This window comes from Erpetoichthys calabaricus, chromosome 9 (assembly GCF_900747795.2).
Source record: "Erpetoichthys calabaricus chromosome 9, fErpCal1.3, whole genome shotgun sequence".
Classification (NCBI taxonomy): Eukaryota; Metazoa; Chordata; class Cladistia; order Polypteriformes; family Polypteridae; genus Erpetoichthys; species Erpetoichthys calabaricus.
In genome coordinates this window covers 107,329,713-107,349,180 of record NC_041402.2, presented here as the reverse complement: position 1 = coordinate 107,349,180, position 19,468 = coordinate 107,329,713, and the positions used below count along the sequence as shown (strand labels likewise).

At 38.5% G+C, this 19,468-nt stretch overlaps 1 protein-coding gene across 2 annotated transcripts in view; it reads right to left on the bottom strand.

The window, feature by feature from the left end:
- gpatch1 (G patch domain containing 1) overlaps positions 1-19,468 on the bottom strand; it is a 206,805-nt gene that overhangs the window by 85,317 nt on the left and 102,020 nt on the right. The window contains exons 7-9 of one of the 2 annotated variants that reach the window (XM_028810057.2): positions 10,774-11,019; positions 6,526-6,673; positions 5,329-5,411 (exon numbers count right to left, since the gene is read on the bottom strand). In XM_028810057.2, coding sequence (XP_028665890.2) covers positions 5,329-5,411; positions 6,526-6,673; positions 10,774-11,019 — 477 coding nt within the window. The remainder of the gene's footprint in view (positions 1-5,328; positions 5,412-6,525; positions 6,674-10,773; positions 11,020-19,468) is intronic. The other variant, XM_028810059.2, reaches the window with a different exon arrangement.

The following is a 19,468-nucleotide window of genomic DNA, read 5'->3' as shown; positions in this document are numbered from 1 at the left end:
GATACTATTAAGTGGATGCAGTGGATTCTCCATAATTGATAGGAGCCTGCTGAGCACCCTTCGCTCTGCCACAGATGTTAAAAACTGTCCAGCTCCATGCCAACAATAGAGCTTGCCTTCCTCACCAGTTTGTCCAGGCGTGAGGCGTCTTTCCTCTTAATGCTGCCTCCCCAGCACACCACTGCGTAGAAGAGGGCGCTCGCCACAACTGTCTGGTAGAACATCTGCAGCATCTTATTGCAGATGTTGAAGGACGCCAGCCTTCTAAGGAAGTATAACCGGTTCTGTCCTTTCTTGCACAGCGCATCAGTATTGGCAGTCCAGTCTAATTTATCATCCAGCTGCACTCCCAGATATTTATAGGTCTGCACCATCTGCACACAGTCACCTTTGATGATCACTGGGTCTATGAGGGGTCTGGGCCTCCTAAAATCCACCACCAGCTCCTTGGTTTTGCTGGTGTTCAGGTGTAGGTGGTTTGAGTCGCACCATTTAACAAAGTCATTGATTAGGTCCCTATACTCCTCCTCCAGCCCATTCCCGATGCAGCCCACGATAGCAGTGTCATCAGCGAACTTTTGCACATGGCAAGACTCCGAGTTGTATTGGAAGTCCGATGTATATAGGCTGAACAGGACCGGAGAAAGTACAGTCCCCTATGGCGCTCCTGTGTTGCTGACCACAATGTCAGACGTGCAGTTCCCAAGACACACATACTGAGGTCTGTCTTTAAGATAGTTCACGATCCATGCCACTAGGTATGAATCTAATCCCATCTCTGTCAGCTTGTCCCTAAGGAGCAGAGGTTGGATTGTGTTGAAGGCGCTAGAGAAGTCTAGAAACATAATTCTTACAGCACCACTGCCTCTGTCCAAGTGAGAGAGGGATCGGTGTAGCATATAGATGATGGCATCCTCCGCTCCCACCTTCTCCTGATATGCAAACTGCAGAGGGTCAAGGGCGTGTTGAACCTGTGGCCTAAGGTGGTGAAGCAGCAGCCTCTCCATAGTCTTCATCACATGTGATGTCAGAGCAACAGGCCGAAAGTCATTCAGCTCACTAGGACGTGATACCTTTGGGACTGGGGTGATACAAGATGTTTTCCAAAGCCTCGGGACTCTCCCCTGTTCCAGGCTCAGGTTGAAGATGCGCTGTAGAGGACCCCCCAGCTCCGATGCACAGACCTTCAGCAGTTGTGGCGATACTCCATCTGGACCCGCTGCTTTGCTGGCACGAAGTCTCCTCAGCTCTCTGCTCACTTGCGCTGTTGTAATTATGGGTGGGGATGTCTTTCCTATGCTGGTATCAGCAGAAGGATGTGTGGAGGGTGCAATACTCCGAGGTGAGAGTGAGAGTGGGTTAGGGTGGTCAAACCTGTTAAAGAAGTTGTTCATTTGGTTTGCTCTCTTCCCATCTCTCTCGATGGTGGTACCCCGCTTCGAGCTGCAGCCAGTGATGATCTTCATCCCATCCCACACTTCCTTCATGCTGTTATTCTGCAACTTCTGCTCCAGCTTTCTCCTGTACTGCTCCTTCACCGCCCTTTGCTGGACTCGGAATTCCTTCTGCACGCGCTTGAGCTCATACTGATCACCGTCTTTAAAAGCCCTTTTCTTCTGGTTCAAAAGGCCCTTGATGTCACTTGTAATCCATGTCTCGTTGTTAGCATAGCAGCGTGCAGTTCTTACTGGAACTACAATGTCCATACAGAAGTTGATGTAGTCAGTAGTGCAATCAACAACTTCCTCAATGTTCTCACTATGAGATCCCTGCAGGATATCCCAGTCTGTAGTTCCAAAACATTCTCTCAAGAGTATTCTCAGCCTCCAGGGTCCACTTCCTGAATGATCGTGTGGTTACAGGTAGGACTCTCACTTTTGGTTTATAGTGAGGCTGAAGCAGAACCAGGTTATGATCTGCTTTCCCAAGCGCAGGCAGCAGGGTGGCGCTGTATGCGTCGAACGTTTGCATACAGTAAATCAATAGTCTTAGAACAAGTGTAGCTTACAGGTTGTGTTTGGGCGCCACGTACTGACTCTGGGAAGCCACTGCGTTTGACTCTGGGGCGGGCGCCACGCCACATTACGTTGTGTTATTTGGGCGCCACCTACTGACTCCGGGAAGCCGCCGCATATTGGGAAGTCGCTGCGTTTGACTCTGGGGCGGGCGTCACAGCGTTTTGGGACGCCGCTGCGTTTGACTCTGGATACTGGGGCGGGCGCCAAACTGAATGACCGTTATGTGATCTACATTACTGCACAGTGGATTAGAGCAAGCCTAGTTTACAGGTGGCGGGCTCGTTGCAGTGCGGCAATGCACGTGACATCCGGTATACAACCTTCTCGTTTCTGTGTTTTCTGTGGCTGTGTGCAGTGCGGCAGTGCGCCTCGATGCGCCCTGCGTCCATATCCGGTTTACAACATTCGGTTAGTAATATGGATACACATATATACAAATATACACATATATACATACATACACACAGATAAAAAAAGACAGGCAATAATTGCTATATTTTTGCTATCGCTTAAGCTATATATACCATTCAACACCTTTTCTCTGTATTTGCGTATGTGAACGTCTTAATTGGTACTCCCTCTCAAGCACGCCCCTGTAAGGCCTGCTTCTCAAACTTCATTATGTTCAAGGCACCTTTCTAAGGTATTAATTATGATGTCTTGTACTCACTAAAGAATTCAATTAAGCCAAAAAGACACACCAAAAATTGGGACTGCCTTGCACCAAGACTCAACAACAAATCTGCTGTTAGGACATTTCCCTGAATACTGCTATGCAGCATCACTTCTCTGATTTGAGAGCTGGAAATAAAACAGTATTTGAAGTGTTACACTTTTTTGTACAATCTGAGGAGTCCACACAGATGCAGAAAGGAGACTGCAACAAAAAATGGCCCTAAAGAACCAGCTCTGCTCAAAATGAGGCTAGCAGACTAGTATTACAGAGAATAAAGGAAACCCCTAAGAATTACAGGACTGACCGAAGGCATACATAAAGGATTACAATGTTGCTTCTCTAACTAAGGCTTAGTTAAAATAGTTTATGTAGCAGATTGGTATAAATTTGAAATCTGAACAGACTTTTAGATTTTTTTTCAGCACATGTGGAACTTGAAGACCTTTTCTTATTCTTTGCTCCCCAAGATATTCTTACATATGTAAGAAGTTATCCATTACATTACATTTTTCGTAGACTTTAATGTTGCTTCATCCCAAAGTAGCAATGCCATCATCTTAGCAATTAAGTGTGCAAGACACGTGAATTTTTTTTCCAGTTTTACCCTATAATACTGAAGCTACTTCTAGGCAATTCCCAAATCTTAACACTGAAGGCAACACAAATCATTCAAAATAATGTCAATAAAACCATTAGTTACCATGTAATCCATTAGTTTTTTGTACAAGAAATTATATCCTGAGCTTGCAGAAAAAAAAAATCTTTGATTTGAAGGTTACCATACCTGTGTCTTGGCATAAATTCTAATGCTGTTACGCATCTATACATCAATCACTCCCCACCTCCGAAAAGATAATTACCCTTTACCATCAACTTTGACTCTTTGCAAACTTTGCATCGACTTACTTTCATGGATTGTAGCCATAATTTAAACCCATTGGCAAGAGATTCTGTTTTACTTTCATCTTCACACAAACGAGTCACAAAATTATGTGCACTATTCTTGATTTTCACATACTTACCACTGATATAAAAGATGCATGTCTAATTCCTCATCACTGACAAACAATGAATGTTGTGTTTTAAATCTGAGGGTCTTGCAGCAACTTAACCACTTCAGACATGCCACGTACACAATAATCTTCTGAATATAATCACCACTGTCAACAGTTTTTAGAAAAAGAGCCATGTTGTTAAGTTCCTTCTTTGTGAATAATTCCGTATTCATAAGTTAGGCTATCAAATACTTTGTCAAAGATTCTGCAATAGTATACAGTACTACCTAACTTGTAAAAAAAGAAACTACAGTTAGTGTTAAAACTGCAAATCCCAAAGTAAATCCGGCCTGGAATTTTGATAACTATTACAATATGAAAATAACTGCATTGAGGTTGTCACTTACTTATTGCTAATGCATTCTTTTGAATCTATGACCATCAATAAATAAATCATGTATGTCTGCCACTGTTTGTCTAGGGCAGCTACTAGCAGTTATTTGATGCTTAGACTATACAGAAGTTAATCTTTTGTGCTTATAAAGTAACTAATGAAATGTAAGTTCAGCATTTTAATTATTGATAGCAAGAAAACTGATATTTTTTCTTTTAACTCAAATGTATTTTCTGAATTCCCAATTCTTGTTTCCAACAAAATACTGTAAATAATTTCATATCTGGGCAAAATGAGTCAAATGTCCTATTAACACTTCCTGAACAGAAGGAGCTTTTCTGCCTAAAAGAACTTTGGAAAAGGCACTAGATCTACCAGAATGCCATACTGCATTCTCAAATTTGATGCCCACCACTCCCTCTTTACTTGAGCTTCAATAAACTAGCTAAAGATCCCATTTAAAACATCCAGTTTAATTTCTGAAAAAAGATAATGATCCTTGGCATTTTCGATTTTCAGTCTGTTGACACCCACAGTTGAAAAAACATGTCCTGTAACTTATATTTACTTGTTAATTCACTGTGATGCAATGCCAAGAAAGAAAAAAAAAACATCACATTTTTGATTGATTATGGAGTCCTCTCTTTACAAGATCACATACACACAGTGTTGACTAAGTTGCATTACATCCTACAGAACCAGGAATTTATTTTCCCCTCAAAATTTAAATTACACTCTTCCTTTTCAAAGAGTTTTGTGTGTGATCTAAAAGAAATCACCATCACAATTTATACAGAAATCAAAGTGCATACTCAGATATTTTTCTAGTGTGAGCATTATGTTTTAATCTTGTGTGTCCCATTTCATGTTGGCATAGGGGTGAACCATAGTGTATTGACTTAATCTTTTTTGGTAAGTATCACTTGGGATGTTAGAATGAATAAACTCTTTAAAGGAGAACTTTAGACTGCAGATACTTTTAAAATTGTACAAGCCAACATATTCTTTACAGAAATAAAAGGTTAAATGTTATTTCCATGATGAAAAGAAAAGAAGGTAAAAGACAAAATGTTTTGGCCTGGTTATGGCTTTTACCTTCTTTTCAGCTTTGAAATAAACTGTAACCCTTTTTCTTCCTTTCAGCCCTACACTAATCCATATTCTTTAGGGCTCCATTGTTTAAAATAGCAAAGTATTAAAAATAAACTAAAGAAAATATCAGTGACAAATGTACTCTGCACTTACTTTTTTGATGGATAATGATTTAGCAGGTTTTGTAAATCCTTCCAGAATTCTTCCAGCATATGCAATGTCCTTAATAAATTCTGCTGCAACATAAAGATGAATTAGCTCAAACATTTGAATGTAATGCTATGAACATAAAATTAAAACAAGTTTTTAAGACACCTGTATCACTGCATACTAAAGAGGTGTCTTGGTTTAATCTCTTCTTCAATGTTGCATTTTAGGCAAGGAAACTCCTTTGAAACTGACAAGATAGGTTTATATCCCGTTTTAAAAAAATCTTTGTACTTGCTCAGATATTATAAAGATGATGTGCAACTGTTAATCGTTGCATTTGGTGGACTTAGTAAAAAATTACATATTATATTAACAACTGCTAAAAGGAAAAATGACATTGGCTAGTGACTCAAATAAAAGCAATTCCCATTTTTGGTGGGAAGTACCACAAAGCTGAATGAAGTTCTGGGCGGCTGCTTCATACCATTTTGTCCCTGTATCTATCTATTTGTGAAGCGAGTTTCTTTAGTATGGGAAACTAAAAGTTTCATATAAAGATCAACCAACTGATTTCTAGTACATGCTGAAACAGTTTTCAGGGACAGTGTAATATGTTTGGGAAGAGAAATGGTACCTATATATCTTCAATGATCTTTTTTTTTTCTTTTCTAGGAAGAGTGCCCAGAACTCTGCATAAGGAAAGCAGCTCCTCAAGGGGATGAGTTAATTTAGCTTGGATTTAAGAGTGATTGGCATATTCACCTACAAGTCAGGGCAACATTAGTTTTATGGATATTGCATACACCATGGTAAGTGAAAAGCAATTTACTGATCAGTTTATGTCCCATCCTTACCTATGCTTAAGTGCCCTCCCTGCCTAGTTCCTGAAAGAATAAGACTATAAGCAGTGGAAATAAGATTATAGCTCAGGGCTGTTGCATTCAAACAATTCATTCAAGCAAGTTGCCATACAAGCTTTTTTTAAAATCACCCAGTTTCTTGAAAGTGTTAATTACCAGGAAATAAGCTGAGAAGTGTTAAAAGGATATATATAAATGAATGGTGAAAGAATGTATAAAACAATTTATTATGATTCTGAGATAAATATTTTACCTTTTGCAAAAAAAGAACTACTGATTTAAATTCATATTATACACACATAATGAACTTTGCATTAAGATGACAACAGAATTAAATTACCATTTTTCTTTGAATATTCATATGGAGCAGACCAGCCATACATGGAGTCTCCAGGTTCTTCTTCACCAATGACTGTGTCATACCGAGAAAGGGATTCTGTACCATAGATGTCATCATCCTCCTCCTCCAATACTCCTACACCAAATGCCTGCAAATCAGTACAAAAGAACAAAGTAAGATTACTAATTACTCAGGGCATGCACCAGTTTAGCATTCTAATTATTCAATGAATATTCACTTATCCATTTGAGGGTCGTGGTTTTATGAAGCCTCCAAGCTGAAAACTTCTCACTCACAAAAATGTGTACCAACTAAGCTTGATAGACAGAAAATACTGATTGAAGACTGAGACATACTGACATACTGTTGTCATCCTTGCAAACAAAAGCAACAGAATTTTTGTGTTTTCTGTAGTGTGAAGGTTAATTAAAAAATACATTTTCCTCCTAAAAATTTTGTGTTTTAAGTTGCCACAACAGAGCTGTGCGTGAATTTTTAAAGTTTTTTTTCCCCTTTAGGGGAGAGTGTTTTTTTTTTTTTTGCCCACACAGCAACAAAAACAGCTGAGTGTTTGGAGGAGCATTTGAAAAAGTTACTTATACTTGTTCTTGTTATTTGTATTCAAACTAGTGTTGGCAAGGCAAGGTGGTAAGAAGCAGTAACTGACACTGGGACCCATGTAACCAATATTGTAGTGACAAATTATTACAAGTAACAGAAAACACAGTTCCTTAGTGGGTTTGGGAATGCAGCGGCTGACTTCAAAGCAGTAAAGACAAGGGCCCAGTGGCACGTAGGCTGGGAGCTAGTGTTAATACGCCAGTTAGGCACAAGCAGTTGTAGGACCAGGCAAGACAGTAAAAAGTTAACGAGCAGCAGATAGTCAGTAAGTGACTTTTTAATTGAACAATTCTTAGCATTCAGGAAAGTAGAGCAGTTAGGAGGGTGACAGAGTAAGGGTTCATTAATACAAAGGAATACAAACGGTGGAGAGAGAGGAGTGCAAAGTTAGGAGAGCAGACAAAGAAAGTAAATTTAACCTCATAGATGGACAAACAGCAGACAGTCGAGCAGGAGAATATTACAGAAGCCTAAGGAGTCATAAGGTGCAAATTAACTTTAGCAGTTCTTTAATCTATTTTGTCTATTTTTAATCTTTTTTTTTTTACCATTTAAGTTGGCAATTAAAATTTAAACTTCTTTTTTTTTTTTTTTTAAATAATGAGGCCAGTGTAATATAAGTTCTGCTAGATGTTGTTCTTTTTAGAGGATGGCTTGGAGGAGGCAGTCTTCAAAGAGGGCTAAATCAGCAGGAGAGAGTCGCTGAACTAGAGAAAGTGTTGGCTGGCATGTAGTGTGGTAGAGAAATGGCAGACCTAGCTTAGGTGTCATTCAGAAAGATAGTGTGAACCGCTAAAGTGGAGTGGGAGGAGATTCCAGAACAAACAGGTAGAGCTATAGTACTGAAGAAAAGTTTTAGAATGTCTCAGTTCTTCTTCAAATTTAATCAGCTGAAATGCAATGAATGACATAAAATGGTGAAAAGGTAGGCAGTAAATTTAAACATCTGGCAATTTAAAGTTTAGGATAGCAAAAACTGAAAAAAGGATATCAAATATTACAAATAGGCCTTCTTCAGGGAACAACTAATAGGTTATAACCAAAAGACGTTCTGCAGCAATTAAAGTAAATTAAGCCTTGCAAGTTGAAGCGAAACAATTTGCAAAGGGGTCACAACTTCAACAAATTTAAACCGTTATAGTAGGTGGCAGGCTGAGGAGGAAAAGTGATAATGCAGTATTCTCCAAAGTTCTGTGCCTGTGTCACGTACCAGTCCAGGTAAGACTGAGGATATTAAAAGGCTTAATTTGAGGCTCAAATCTTGGTGTACAGTAGAAGGGTATAGGTTTATGGGGCATTGGGACTCCTTTTGGAATAGATGGCACTTATTCCGCTGTGATGGGTTGCATCTGAACCAGAGCGGCACCAATATGTTGGGGAGGCGTATGAGTAATTTAGTGGAGGATTGTTTAAATTAGGGTATGGCAGGGGATTTACAGGTTGTTTAGGACAGTCAAGGTTTAGAACTGTACATGAAGGAACAAAGAATATTGTAAAAATATAAATGCAGAAAAATGCAAAAGTAAAATCAGTAACAAATTAAAAATAGCTTGTCTTAATGCTAGAAGTATCAAAAATAAAATAAATGAGTTGGAGTTGTATGTACAGGAGCATAATTATGTTACAGCAACAACAGAATCCTTGCTAAAAGGAGCAAAAGAAAAACGCTTCCCCAGTTATATAAAGGTGTGCTATTGGGAAAGACTTGTGTCTCAGCCTATTTTTGTTGAAGGTTGGGGAGCGGTACGTCCCCTGGTGGTCCATACAATATAATGCAGGACAGGTACACACCTAAATTTGGAATTAGTAGGAAAGTTCATATACGTTAAAAAAAAAAAAAAATCTGCAGTAGGTTAATTGAGCAAAGAAAAAAGCTACAAAGGAAAACACAGCTGAATAAGGTTCATAAGATTAACAACTCAAATTTGAATCGTAGGGCGTATGAGAGCAGGTAGACAACCATTAAGAATGATGTTAGAAGGCTAAAAGGCAGTTATAGGGAGGAATACAGCAGATAAGGCAAAAGATTACCAATAGAGATTCTTTCAGTATTTTAGTAGTAAAAAAACAGTCAAGGAAGGGGTGAAGTGCATCAGGAATAGTAAAGAGGAATAAAAAAAAAACTACCAGAACAGCACAGATAGTCTACAATAGTTTTAGAGGGATACAGAATCACTGTGCTCAGACAATGCATGTTTAAAAAGAAGGGTTTAAATAATGTCTCATCTGAAAGAATACTTTGAATTTGAATGTTGCTATCCTATTAGATAGATAGATAGATAGATAGTATTATGATTATTTACAGCGATGAGGGTGTAAAATATGTTATCTACCATATTTGCTTAATTTTCTACTGAATAAATTGAATCTTAAGTACACAGTACAAATAAAAAAAACACTAAACAAAGAACACCAAAAAAGTACTGCAATCTTTCAACTTATTTCAGTTTGAAGATATCCAGGTTATAAGTAGCTTTCTATATGAAGATGGGACTCTGCATTCACATGTTAGCAGGCCACCACATACTGACTGGAGGAAACTGAAAGGCACCATTTTGTTCTCTGGGAATAAGCTCTTCTGTTAAAATCTGGGATGTTGAAACAAAATGACGTCTGTAGATGTTGCAAGATGAATTCACCCAGGATGAACTGGTTTAGGCAGTGTTGAAGTTACATGTAAGATCACATACTGTAAGTTACTCCTGAAACCTAGGGGTGGTATATAGTTACAGTTCTCTGCAAATCCCGAGGATCATTGAAGATGGAAAAAGAAGTGTGCTCTTTCCAGTATACAAAGGAAAGGATAATGTATGAAATTGTGCCTAATAATGGGTGATCAAACTTCTGGAGAAGAAAAATGAGCTAGTCACGAGAGTGCTACAGAAAAGAATCAATGCTAAGGTAAAAGTTAATTAAATTCACTATTATTTCATGACTAGTAAGGAAACAAATGATGCAGACACTGTTATATGGCAAATGAATGAAGAACATCACTGTGAAGCAAAAGAAGTGGTATTTTGTATGTGTAGATCCACAGAAGCCATTTGACATGGTGTCAAGACAGATGGTAGGGTGGGCACTGAGAAAGTTAGGTGTGAAGGAATGAGTAATGTCTGTAGTAATGTCAACATATAAGAAAGCAAGAATAGTAGTCATGACAGTGTACGTGAGTAGTAAGTTCTGAGGTGAATGTGGGGTCACTCTGGGAGTATGTTCCGAGTCTATTGCTTTCATGAGAGATGTAAGCAGTAATCAGAAAAGGAAGTTCTTGTGGGGTGATGACCTCATATCAATGCCAAAAGTGAGCAAAACTGAATTAGAGAATATTGGCATAAAAAGCTAGTTTAAAAGTAAAAGGACTCTTGGTAAATGCAGGAATGAACAAGGAGCTTGTAGGCAGTGTACGGACAGGACAAGTGGAAGAGTTCGGTACATGGTCATTCATCATATGTAATAAAAAAGTTGAGAGAAACTCAATTCAATGCTTAGGTTGTGAAACTGGATTCATAAAAGAGCCAGTGGTATGAAGGGTAGTTTGTAGGTGGCAAGTGTGACCTTTGTTTAATGAAAATGTATGAGGAAGATGCAGAATTACTGATGTAATAAATGATTAATCTTCTAATTCACCTGGCCTGATACACCAATCTTCCTTGTAGAATAACCACCTTCACTGCCCAGCAGGTTACTTGTCCTTTCTGATTCCACACTGAACAAATGTATGTGTTCTTCTAACACACCTCCAATTATCGCCTTGCCAGGATCTATTCCACTATAACCCAGACCATGGAGATTGTCCTTTGGTGTGAAATCTATTGGTATGACATCTTTGGGAGCAAAAGTCACATTTTCAGGAATATACGCATCATCTTCCTCCTGTAAAGATAACAACAGCCTTTTAATAAGCAGTTGACACAAAGGAAAAGAAAAAGTAATTAATTTTAAACAATGTAAACATTTATTGAAAACACATTCATCCCATGTCTAAAAACATAATTCAAGTTTTATATAGGTAGGATGTTGCAGTTTGACAGTGTTTTTAGAGGGTTTTTTTTTTTTTTTTTTAACATTATCAGAGTACATACATTACATCTCTTCAAAAAGAAAAAAAAAAATCATGCTCTAAAGAAAGGCTCTGCACGGAAGACTGTACTGGTCCGCGTTGAGGCTACAGATCCTGCCATTCAAAATGCACAAGGGATGCTGTGTCATTTGACAGTATGTGGGTTGCACCAGAATGTATAAGAACACAATGCTTCAGAAATTTTCAGTAATGTAACTGCGCTACCTCGTAGAAGCACCAGGTAGGGTAGTGAAAGTTTGAAGTGGGATGTGGAGCATTTCAGCTTCTATCATAAAAAAAAAAAAAAAAAAAAAAAAAAAAAAAAAAAAAACAGGTTTGAATCTAGATCAAGGATCAACAACAATGAATTTTTTCCAACTATACAATTTATTTTATACACTGTTTAGACTTTTATTGATTTAAACCCATTATTATACTATGGTTTATAAAAGTTGTGTGTTTTTTTTATGCTTGCAACCATAGAGAAAACTCAAAATAAATTTTGGAACTAAAAAATAAAAATACTAACAAATATAATTTCAAGACACTCATGGACAAAGTACATGATAAAACCATAAATTACACTGTATACTATAGCTAAATACTCTATAATTTTATTGTGTTTAATTTCATATTCTCTTTGCTAATATTTTATGCAAAAACAGCCTTTAACACTGATACACAGTACAGTAATATAAATATAAGGTTACTGTATAATATTTTATCCTTCACTTAAAAAAAAAAAATTCTTAACCTCATAAAAAGTTGTTGTGCAATCTTGAAATATATAGTAATATTATTATGGAACAGAGTATCTAAACAAAAGAAAAAAAAATTTGGGGGGGAAGCACTGACATTTACTTTTTTAATTTTATTTTACTGAAAGTGGTAATGGGTAATAGTCTAAAGTAGCAAAGAATTACCAGTTGGTTCATAGCCAAATGAAGCATTAACATTCATTTTGTTTCTTACATAGCTAATTAGTTACAGAGCAGAAGGAGGAACAGCAAAACTTGAACTTGGTGCACATCATGTACTTGACCCAATCCATATGAATGATGTGATATGTAGGCACAACCTGCTGTAGCTTCTCACCTATCTGAGGCATATCAACGTGCTTAAAGCTACTTAAAGATTTGTTTGGTGATATAAAAGAAAAGAACAACCAGCTACCTGTAACAATGTTTCTTCGTAAAGCATCTGTAATTGTGAAGCCTCGACCTTCAACGTTTGAAGATCCTCAGCTCTTAACCTCCATGGATCCGGACTTAATTTTGCAGCAATCACAGGGTCCAGACTTGTAAAGGACACACTCCTCAAATGGCCACCGACTTGCCAAGGGGGCATGACTATCTGGTCAAGCCATCTATGAAGCATCCCCATTAGCAGCAAGTAAGGGTGAGACACTTTGATCATGGTGTGAACACTTTGATTATAACTGCTGGCTGCTGCAGGCCATTGGGCCAGATGGTTGACTGCTGGTTACATTTCTGCTGTCTTTCCAATTGGAGCACAGGAGGTAAACTTACTTGCTCATAGTCACAGAGTGTCATTTGTGGGGGAGTTTGAGGTCCAAAGCCTCTATGTTACACTATGTTACTGTTAATGTACAAGGATAGTTTCTAACTGAAACTGTTCAGCATCTTATGTACCTTGCATATATTGTATCATCAAGCATTAATAGAATATCTACATTCAAAGAACCAAACAAGGTAAGTAAAACAAGAAAATGCTAAAGAAATACATGACAAAACTTGCTGATAAGCATACAAAACAAATATTTGCGGTACTGTGCTCTTAAAATTAACATTTACTTTTAAATGTTCAGCAGTAAGAAAAACAATCCAAAAATGGAGGAAACATACAAATCAACAATCAGAAAAGATTTCTCAAGGTGCTTTGGTGAGGTAGATGGAAAAAAACGTTCCAACTGCCTACACATTTTTGGTCCTTTCTTGTCCCCTTAAAATGGCAGGGAGTTTCGCAAGTATTGAAGTAGTCAGTCACATCCGAACAGTAAGCAGCCAAGTATCACAGTTGGAACCCATGGTTGCTATATACAGTGGAACCTCGGTTCACGAATGTCTCAGTACATGTACAACTCGGTTTACGACCAAAAAGTTCGCCAAACTTTTGCCTCGGTTCACGACCACACACTCGGTATACGAACAAGCCAGTTTCCCTTTCGGTTTGTGCGCACCGATGATTTCTGCACGTGTTGCATTGTTCTTGGTCATACGTGCGTGCTTGCACGTGCATTCGCTGTGAAGTCTTTGTGCTCTATTTCATTTCCCTTCTGGTTCGTACATGCCGATTACTGTATTTAAGCACATGTTCAGCCTCTCCCTGTTCATTGTTCTCAGTCAGACGTGCGTGCTTTACCTGTTAACTCTTTGTGCTCTACAGTATTTTGTGTGCTTTTGCAGTTAATCATGGCTTCTAAGCAAGTGAAAAGTGGTGAGAAGAAAGTGTTGCAATGTTACTTTTCTCTTTTTTCAAATGTTCATTTTTTCCCCTGTGCTTAAAACTCATTTAAAAAGAGTGTATACAGCGATCGGGTTGTAATGCTATTAGCGTGAACTCCTGCAATGTTACTGTCTTGGTTGGCTTTTAAATAAAGTTCGGATTTGTTCAAATGTTTTTTCCCCCTGTGCTTAAAACTTATTTAAAAAAAAAAAAAAAGTGTTTATACAGCGATCGAATTGTAAGGCTATAGTGCGAACTGCTGCAATGTTACAAAGAGAGAGGGGGCTCACGTGCTGCTGAGAGAGAGAGAGAGAGGGCTCACGTGCTGCTGAGAGAGAGAGAGAGAGAGAGAGGGCTCACGTGCTGCTGAGAGAGAGAGCGCTCGCGTGCTGCTGAGAGAGAGAGAGAGAGAGAGAGAGAGAGAGAGAGAGAGGAGGAGAGAGAGAGAGAGAGAGAGAGAGAGAGAGAGAGAGAGAGAGAGAGAGAGAGAGAGGGCTCACGTGCTGCTGAGAGAGAGAGCGAGAGAGGGCTTACGTGCTGCTGAGAGAGAGCGTGAGAGAGGGCTCGCGTGCTGCTGAGCAGGGAGCCTGGGTGTTTGTGTCAGTGTTATTCAATGTTTTTACAATAGTTTACTATTACACTGTGCATTCTATGGTGTAATTAACTATATTTGTGCTTAAAAATCTTTAAAAAAATAAATATTTACATATAGTTTATACGGTCTGGAACAGATTAATTGTATTTACATACAATCCTATGGGGGAAATTGCTTCGGTTCACGACCAAAGGTTTGGAACGAATTATGGTCATGAACCGAGGTTCCATTGTACATATACAGTATACCCCCAAAATTCGTGGGGGTTATGTTTCTAGAGCGCCTGCGAATTGTGAAAAACTGTGACTTTTGGATGTGGTTAAAAAATGCCTTTTAAATGCCTATTTTTATAGTTTAAACCCTAAATACAGTATGCCCCCAAAGCACTTTAATTTTGTTGCAAACTCAGTTTAATACATTACCTAAAAAAATTACCTTAATACATTACATAAAAACAGAATGTAAAGTTAAACCCGTATACTGTACAGCACTGTACTGCTATGTCTCCTGCGGTGCTAAAATGTAAAATACAGATGTTACCGCTATACGTACTGTAATTCATGCAAGTGCGTTTTCTTTGGTATGCATAGTCATTTTCTTTGTTATAAGTAGAGTAAATACATAATAATTTAATTTAATCAAAATACAGTAAAATGTACGGGTACTTACCAATGATGAATGATACTGATAATAAAGTAGCTATTCAGTACGATGCAGAGGATTTAAAACTCTTCGGGTGGCGCCTCTTCTTCAGGCATTTTAGGAGGAGTTGTATCTTTGGACAGGTCTTCTGGTGGGGTTTCATGCTGGCTTTTCTTTATAGGTTTCAGGAACATTGTGATGGGAAGTTGCTACATTGTCTCCTGTAGCGAACTGCTGGTACAATTTCCGTGCTTTCTCACAGATGATGTTACCGTCCAAGAGGATATTCTTCTTCCTGCAGTCGGTGATCCACAATGCCAAGGCAGATTCAATCCTTATGATATTTTTATTCCTTACGGTCATTACCTTTTCGGCATTATCACAGAAACTTACAGATACAGTACTCCTGATCGCTGCTTTGTTCTTTATGTAGCGTGCGGTGCTTTCATTAATGCCATAGTGGCGCACTACTGCAGCATAACTTTTTAGTTCCCGGAGCAAATCCAGTAGTTCAACCTTCTCCTGGAGTGTTTTAAACTTCTTCTGGCGCTTAGGCTCAGTGCAAGAAGCCTTAGAAGGTGCAGGGCATTTTGCCGACATCTTGTGCATTTAAGAATAACAAAATGAATACAATAACAAAAAGGAAAGCATGAGGACACTCAGCTAGAGATGCGTCACAGGGCAGCAGTCAATCAGCAGCAAGGAGAAATGAATAAAACTCTTGGATTGGCTACTTTCACCATCCCTGTATTATTGTAGTATTTCCCTCTACTTACCCTTTACCTGTTCTCTCAAGGGTAAATGTTCTCATCAGGTTCGTTATCGGGTTGGTCTACTGTTGCACTTTAAAATGAACACACACACACACACACACACACACAGATAAACACACACACACAGACCCTAACCACAACAGTGCCCCATGAATGACACACACATGCTGATTAACCCTTAGCACTTTAAACCACACATCAGCCTGTCACTCAGCACTTCAAGAGACTTACTTATTATCGGCACGAACAACATACGATGTTTTAGTGATATCTCAGACCTAAATATTACTTTTGGTCTACAAGAATACATTTAAACATACAAAGACTCAGCACTCTTGACTATAGGCCATTTATCAGCCAAGAATACCTTCTTTTTATCGTACTGTGCCTTCTTTTGAGCGGCGCCCTCACTCTCAGCCTTATAAACCTCGCAGCACAGAAATAATGGCAAAAATCTGGCTACACCAGGTGCTCAAAGAAACCTAACTTATTAATTCAATCACTCTAGACATTAAGACAAAGCATAGAAAGTTAAAAGCAGCATGGTATTTATTATAAGAATAATAATAATACCACTGGAACAAAGAATAATAGAAAATAGGTACTGATAGGAAAGTCTGAATATATATAGTCTTTAAAAAAAGCTTACGAAAAAGTTGAAATGACAAGGATGAATGTCCCTGGGAGGCGTTTGATTTAGCAATGGATGTTCATGATGCCTTTCTGATGACTAATGTCGTCTTTGTCTGTTCCTCTTCTTCTCCTCCTTCTCTTTGCTTCTTCTCCTTCCTCCTCCTCTTCTCTTTTGCTCCTCTTCCAAACCAAGGCATATTTATTATGAAATATCATGCCTTGGTTTCACAACACATGCACCTGATTGGCTGGCTGTCAATGTGATTGATGAATTTTGCTCAAACGTTTTCCCAGATAACAAAGTTCTTTGATATTGCCTGTTTCCCTTTCCCGGGCCATAAACTCCAGATGTCCATCCATAAAGTAATCAATAGCCTAAGGTGTCAGCACAGCATCCTTTCCCAGGTTATAAAGTAATTGAACCACCAGAAATGTCTTCCTTTCAATGTTGGAAACAGCTGTTTTAAAAGTGAGGTGTAAGAAAACCTGCTTTGATCTGTCTTAGTTCATCTGTTGTCTTGTCTCGAACAAAATATAATGGAAACCAAAATGTACAGATTTTATACACCATAACAATCCCAAACCTCGTTTCCCTCAGCAGTGGTAAACCCACTCAGCTGGAGACGCGTCACAGGGCAGCAGTCAATCAGCAGCAAGGAGAAATGAATAACGCTTTAGGATTGGCTACTTTCACCATCCTAAACCATGTTTCCCTCAGTGGTTGCTTCCTTTTCTCTCTACAGCACAGTACTGCCACGAAAAAAGCCATAAAAAATTGCAGAGGATATTTCCGCTTTCCGCTAACAATTAATAGTTAGGTTCTAAGGAAAATTCTGAGAACGACAGAGTCCACGAAACCTAAACAGCGTCTTCACGGGGGTCTACTGTATTCCAAGTGAATTCCTCTTTAATTTTGATGTACTGTAATAATAAACTAACCGTGGTAACTAGCTTCACCCAGGAAGACAAGGGGCTTCAGTAACAGTACTGTTGGTTACTATGCAAATAACAAAGCACTGTTCTATATACAATATTTGATCCCCGCCCCCAAGTGTCCCACCCACCACTGTCCAGGGGGATAATATTTCGCTTGAGCTTATTACTGTTGAACATGCTACATACATATTCCCATCAGAATAACATTTCTGCTATAAATCAATTGCTACTTTTCCTAGTGACTTTACTTTTGTTGATAGTCATTGCAAAACACTTTTTACAGGAAACTGCATTCTTGTGAATTGAAGAAGATAATCAGAAGGAATGATATGAAACTTGAATGTATGATTTATCATTATTATACTTTAATGAATTTCATGCATTTACTATATTCACGATGCTCACTCTAGTATTTATTTTTTTGCCAGTTCGACATTCAAGTTTTTCTTGCCATACTCTTAGCCAGACAACAAAGTTCCTACACAAAAATCACACTTTACATATTACAGACATAAATGAGGTTTACAGGCTACACATTTACATGGCCCATGTAATGAACTGCTGTGGTGGGCTGGCGCCCTGCCCGGGGTTTTTGTTTCCTGCCTTGCGCACTGTGTTGGCTGGGATTGGCTCCAGCAGACCCCCGTGACCCTGTAGTCAGAATATAACGGGTTGGATAATGGATGGATGGATGGATGGATGTAATGAACTGAACGTTTCTAACATTGCTCAGAAAAGAACAGGTGAAAAGAAATAATTCTGTGAATTATGAACGGCATGGACCGCGGAAAGCATCTACAACAAGGTGAGTGGGGGAGGAAAAGGGGCAGTGGGTTAGTTCTAGGTGATGCTGACATGAAAGAGACTGCAGCAGAATTCTGAATTAAAGGACATCACCAATAGTGGTATTTGGTAATGTTACAAAAAGTGATTTAAATTTGATTCCTTCAAAGATAAAAACTGCTAAAAAATCTTAACTGTCCAATAGTATCAAAGACTAAAATTAGTACTGCCTCAGTACAAAGTAAATCTCCCTATAATATAAAAAAAAAAAAAAAACTTGTGACGAGACGAGACTTTTTCCCAGGGACAAGACGTGATTTTTTTGAAGAGACACAAAAAGACAAACACTTTCAGTTTTACTTTCCATGAGACGGACAAGTCACGTCATACTTACAACCTTCAGACGCAAGTCCTGTGATACACATGCAGAGCAAGTTAGAGATAATGGAATTAGGAAAATTCAAGAGTCTCAAAAAATGAGTAAAGATCGCATTAGCGCAAACAAACTGAAATTACTACTCGGGGAAATAACAGAACAGCGAAAAGAGATTGAATATTCAGGTGCTGTACCGGCTTTAAAACGTTCGAAGCACCACACGAAATGCAGATCACATGGCATGCAGCAGCAGCAAGCTTCTCGAGCAAAGAGGAGGTGAAAAAAAAAAAAACAACACCTGTTACTTGTTTATCATTGTATCACCATTTAAGAGGGGTTTCGGAGAAGCAGCCACTGGCAGGGGGCAAAGCCCCCTAGTATGAATAGATATCTAGGATCAAGAAAACAAAATTTACTCACTCAAAAGCACTGACCTACATCATCTTCTTATCATATCTGATAACCCACATTCCTATCAGCTATAGGAAAAATTGTGCTTCATTCTTTACATTTGTGGCTTGGCTCCCTAATTTGTGGGGTGTTTTTTCTCCTTTAAGTCTTGAACAGCACACTGCCTGAGGGGAATAGTCTGCATTTGCCACGAAGTTACATATAAGATGAAGGAGGTGGGCGATAATTATTAAATACCCTTTTCACTGGGTCAGTTGTTCAAAATGGTTTACCCTCACAACCACAGCACCTGGCAAACACTTGGGCTTTATATAAGTTGGTAAATGCATCTTCTTTGAGCTTGACTAAACATTTCTCATTTCACTTCACTTCTGCAGGTGTCATTTTTTTGGCACACCCCATTTCACTGTGTGATAGCTGTTAACGCTGTGGCAAAAATGGGATGCTGTACATTAGAATGTTTCACACATTACAGCATTATTAATGACAAATATCAACAAATAAAGTGATGGGTAATTATTTTCTATATTGTCACCATATTTAAATCAAATCAGTAAAAGCATTTTTGAGATTTTGAGGTATTTTCTATTTTGTATTAGGAGTTTTTTTTTTTTTTTTTTTAAGCCCTTTTTTGATCGAGGCCTTGC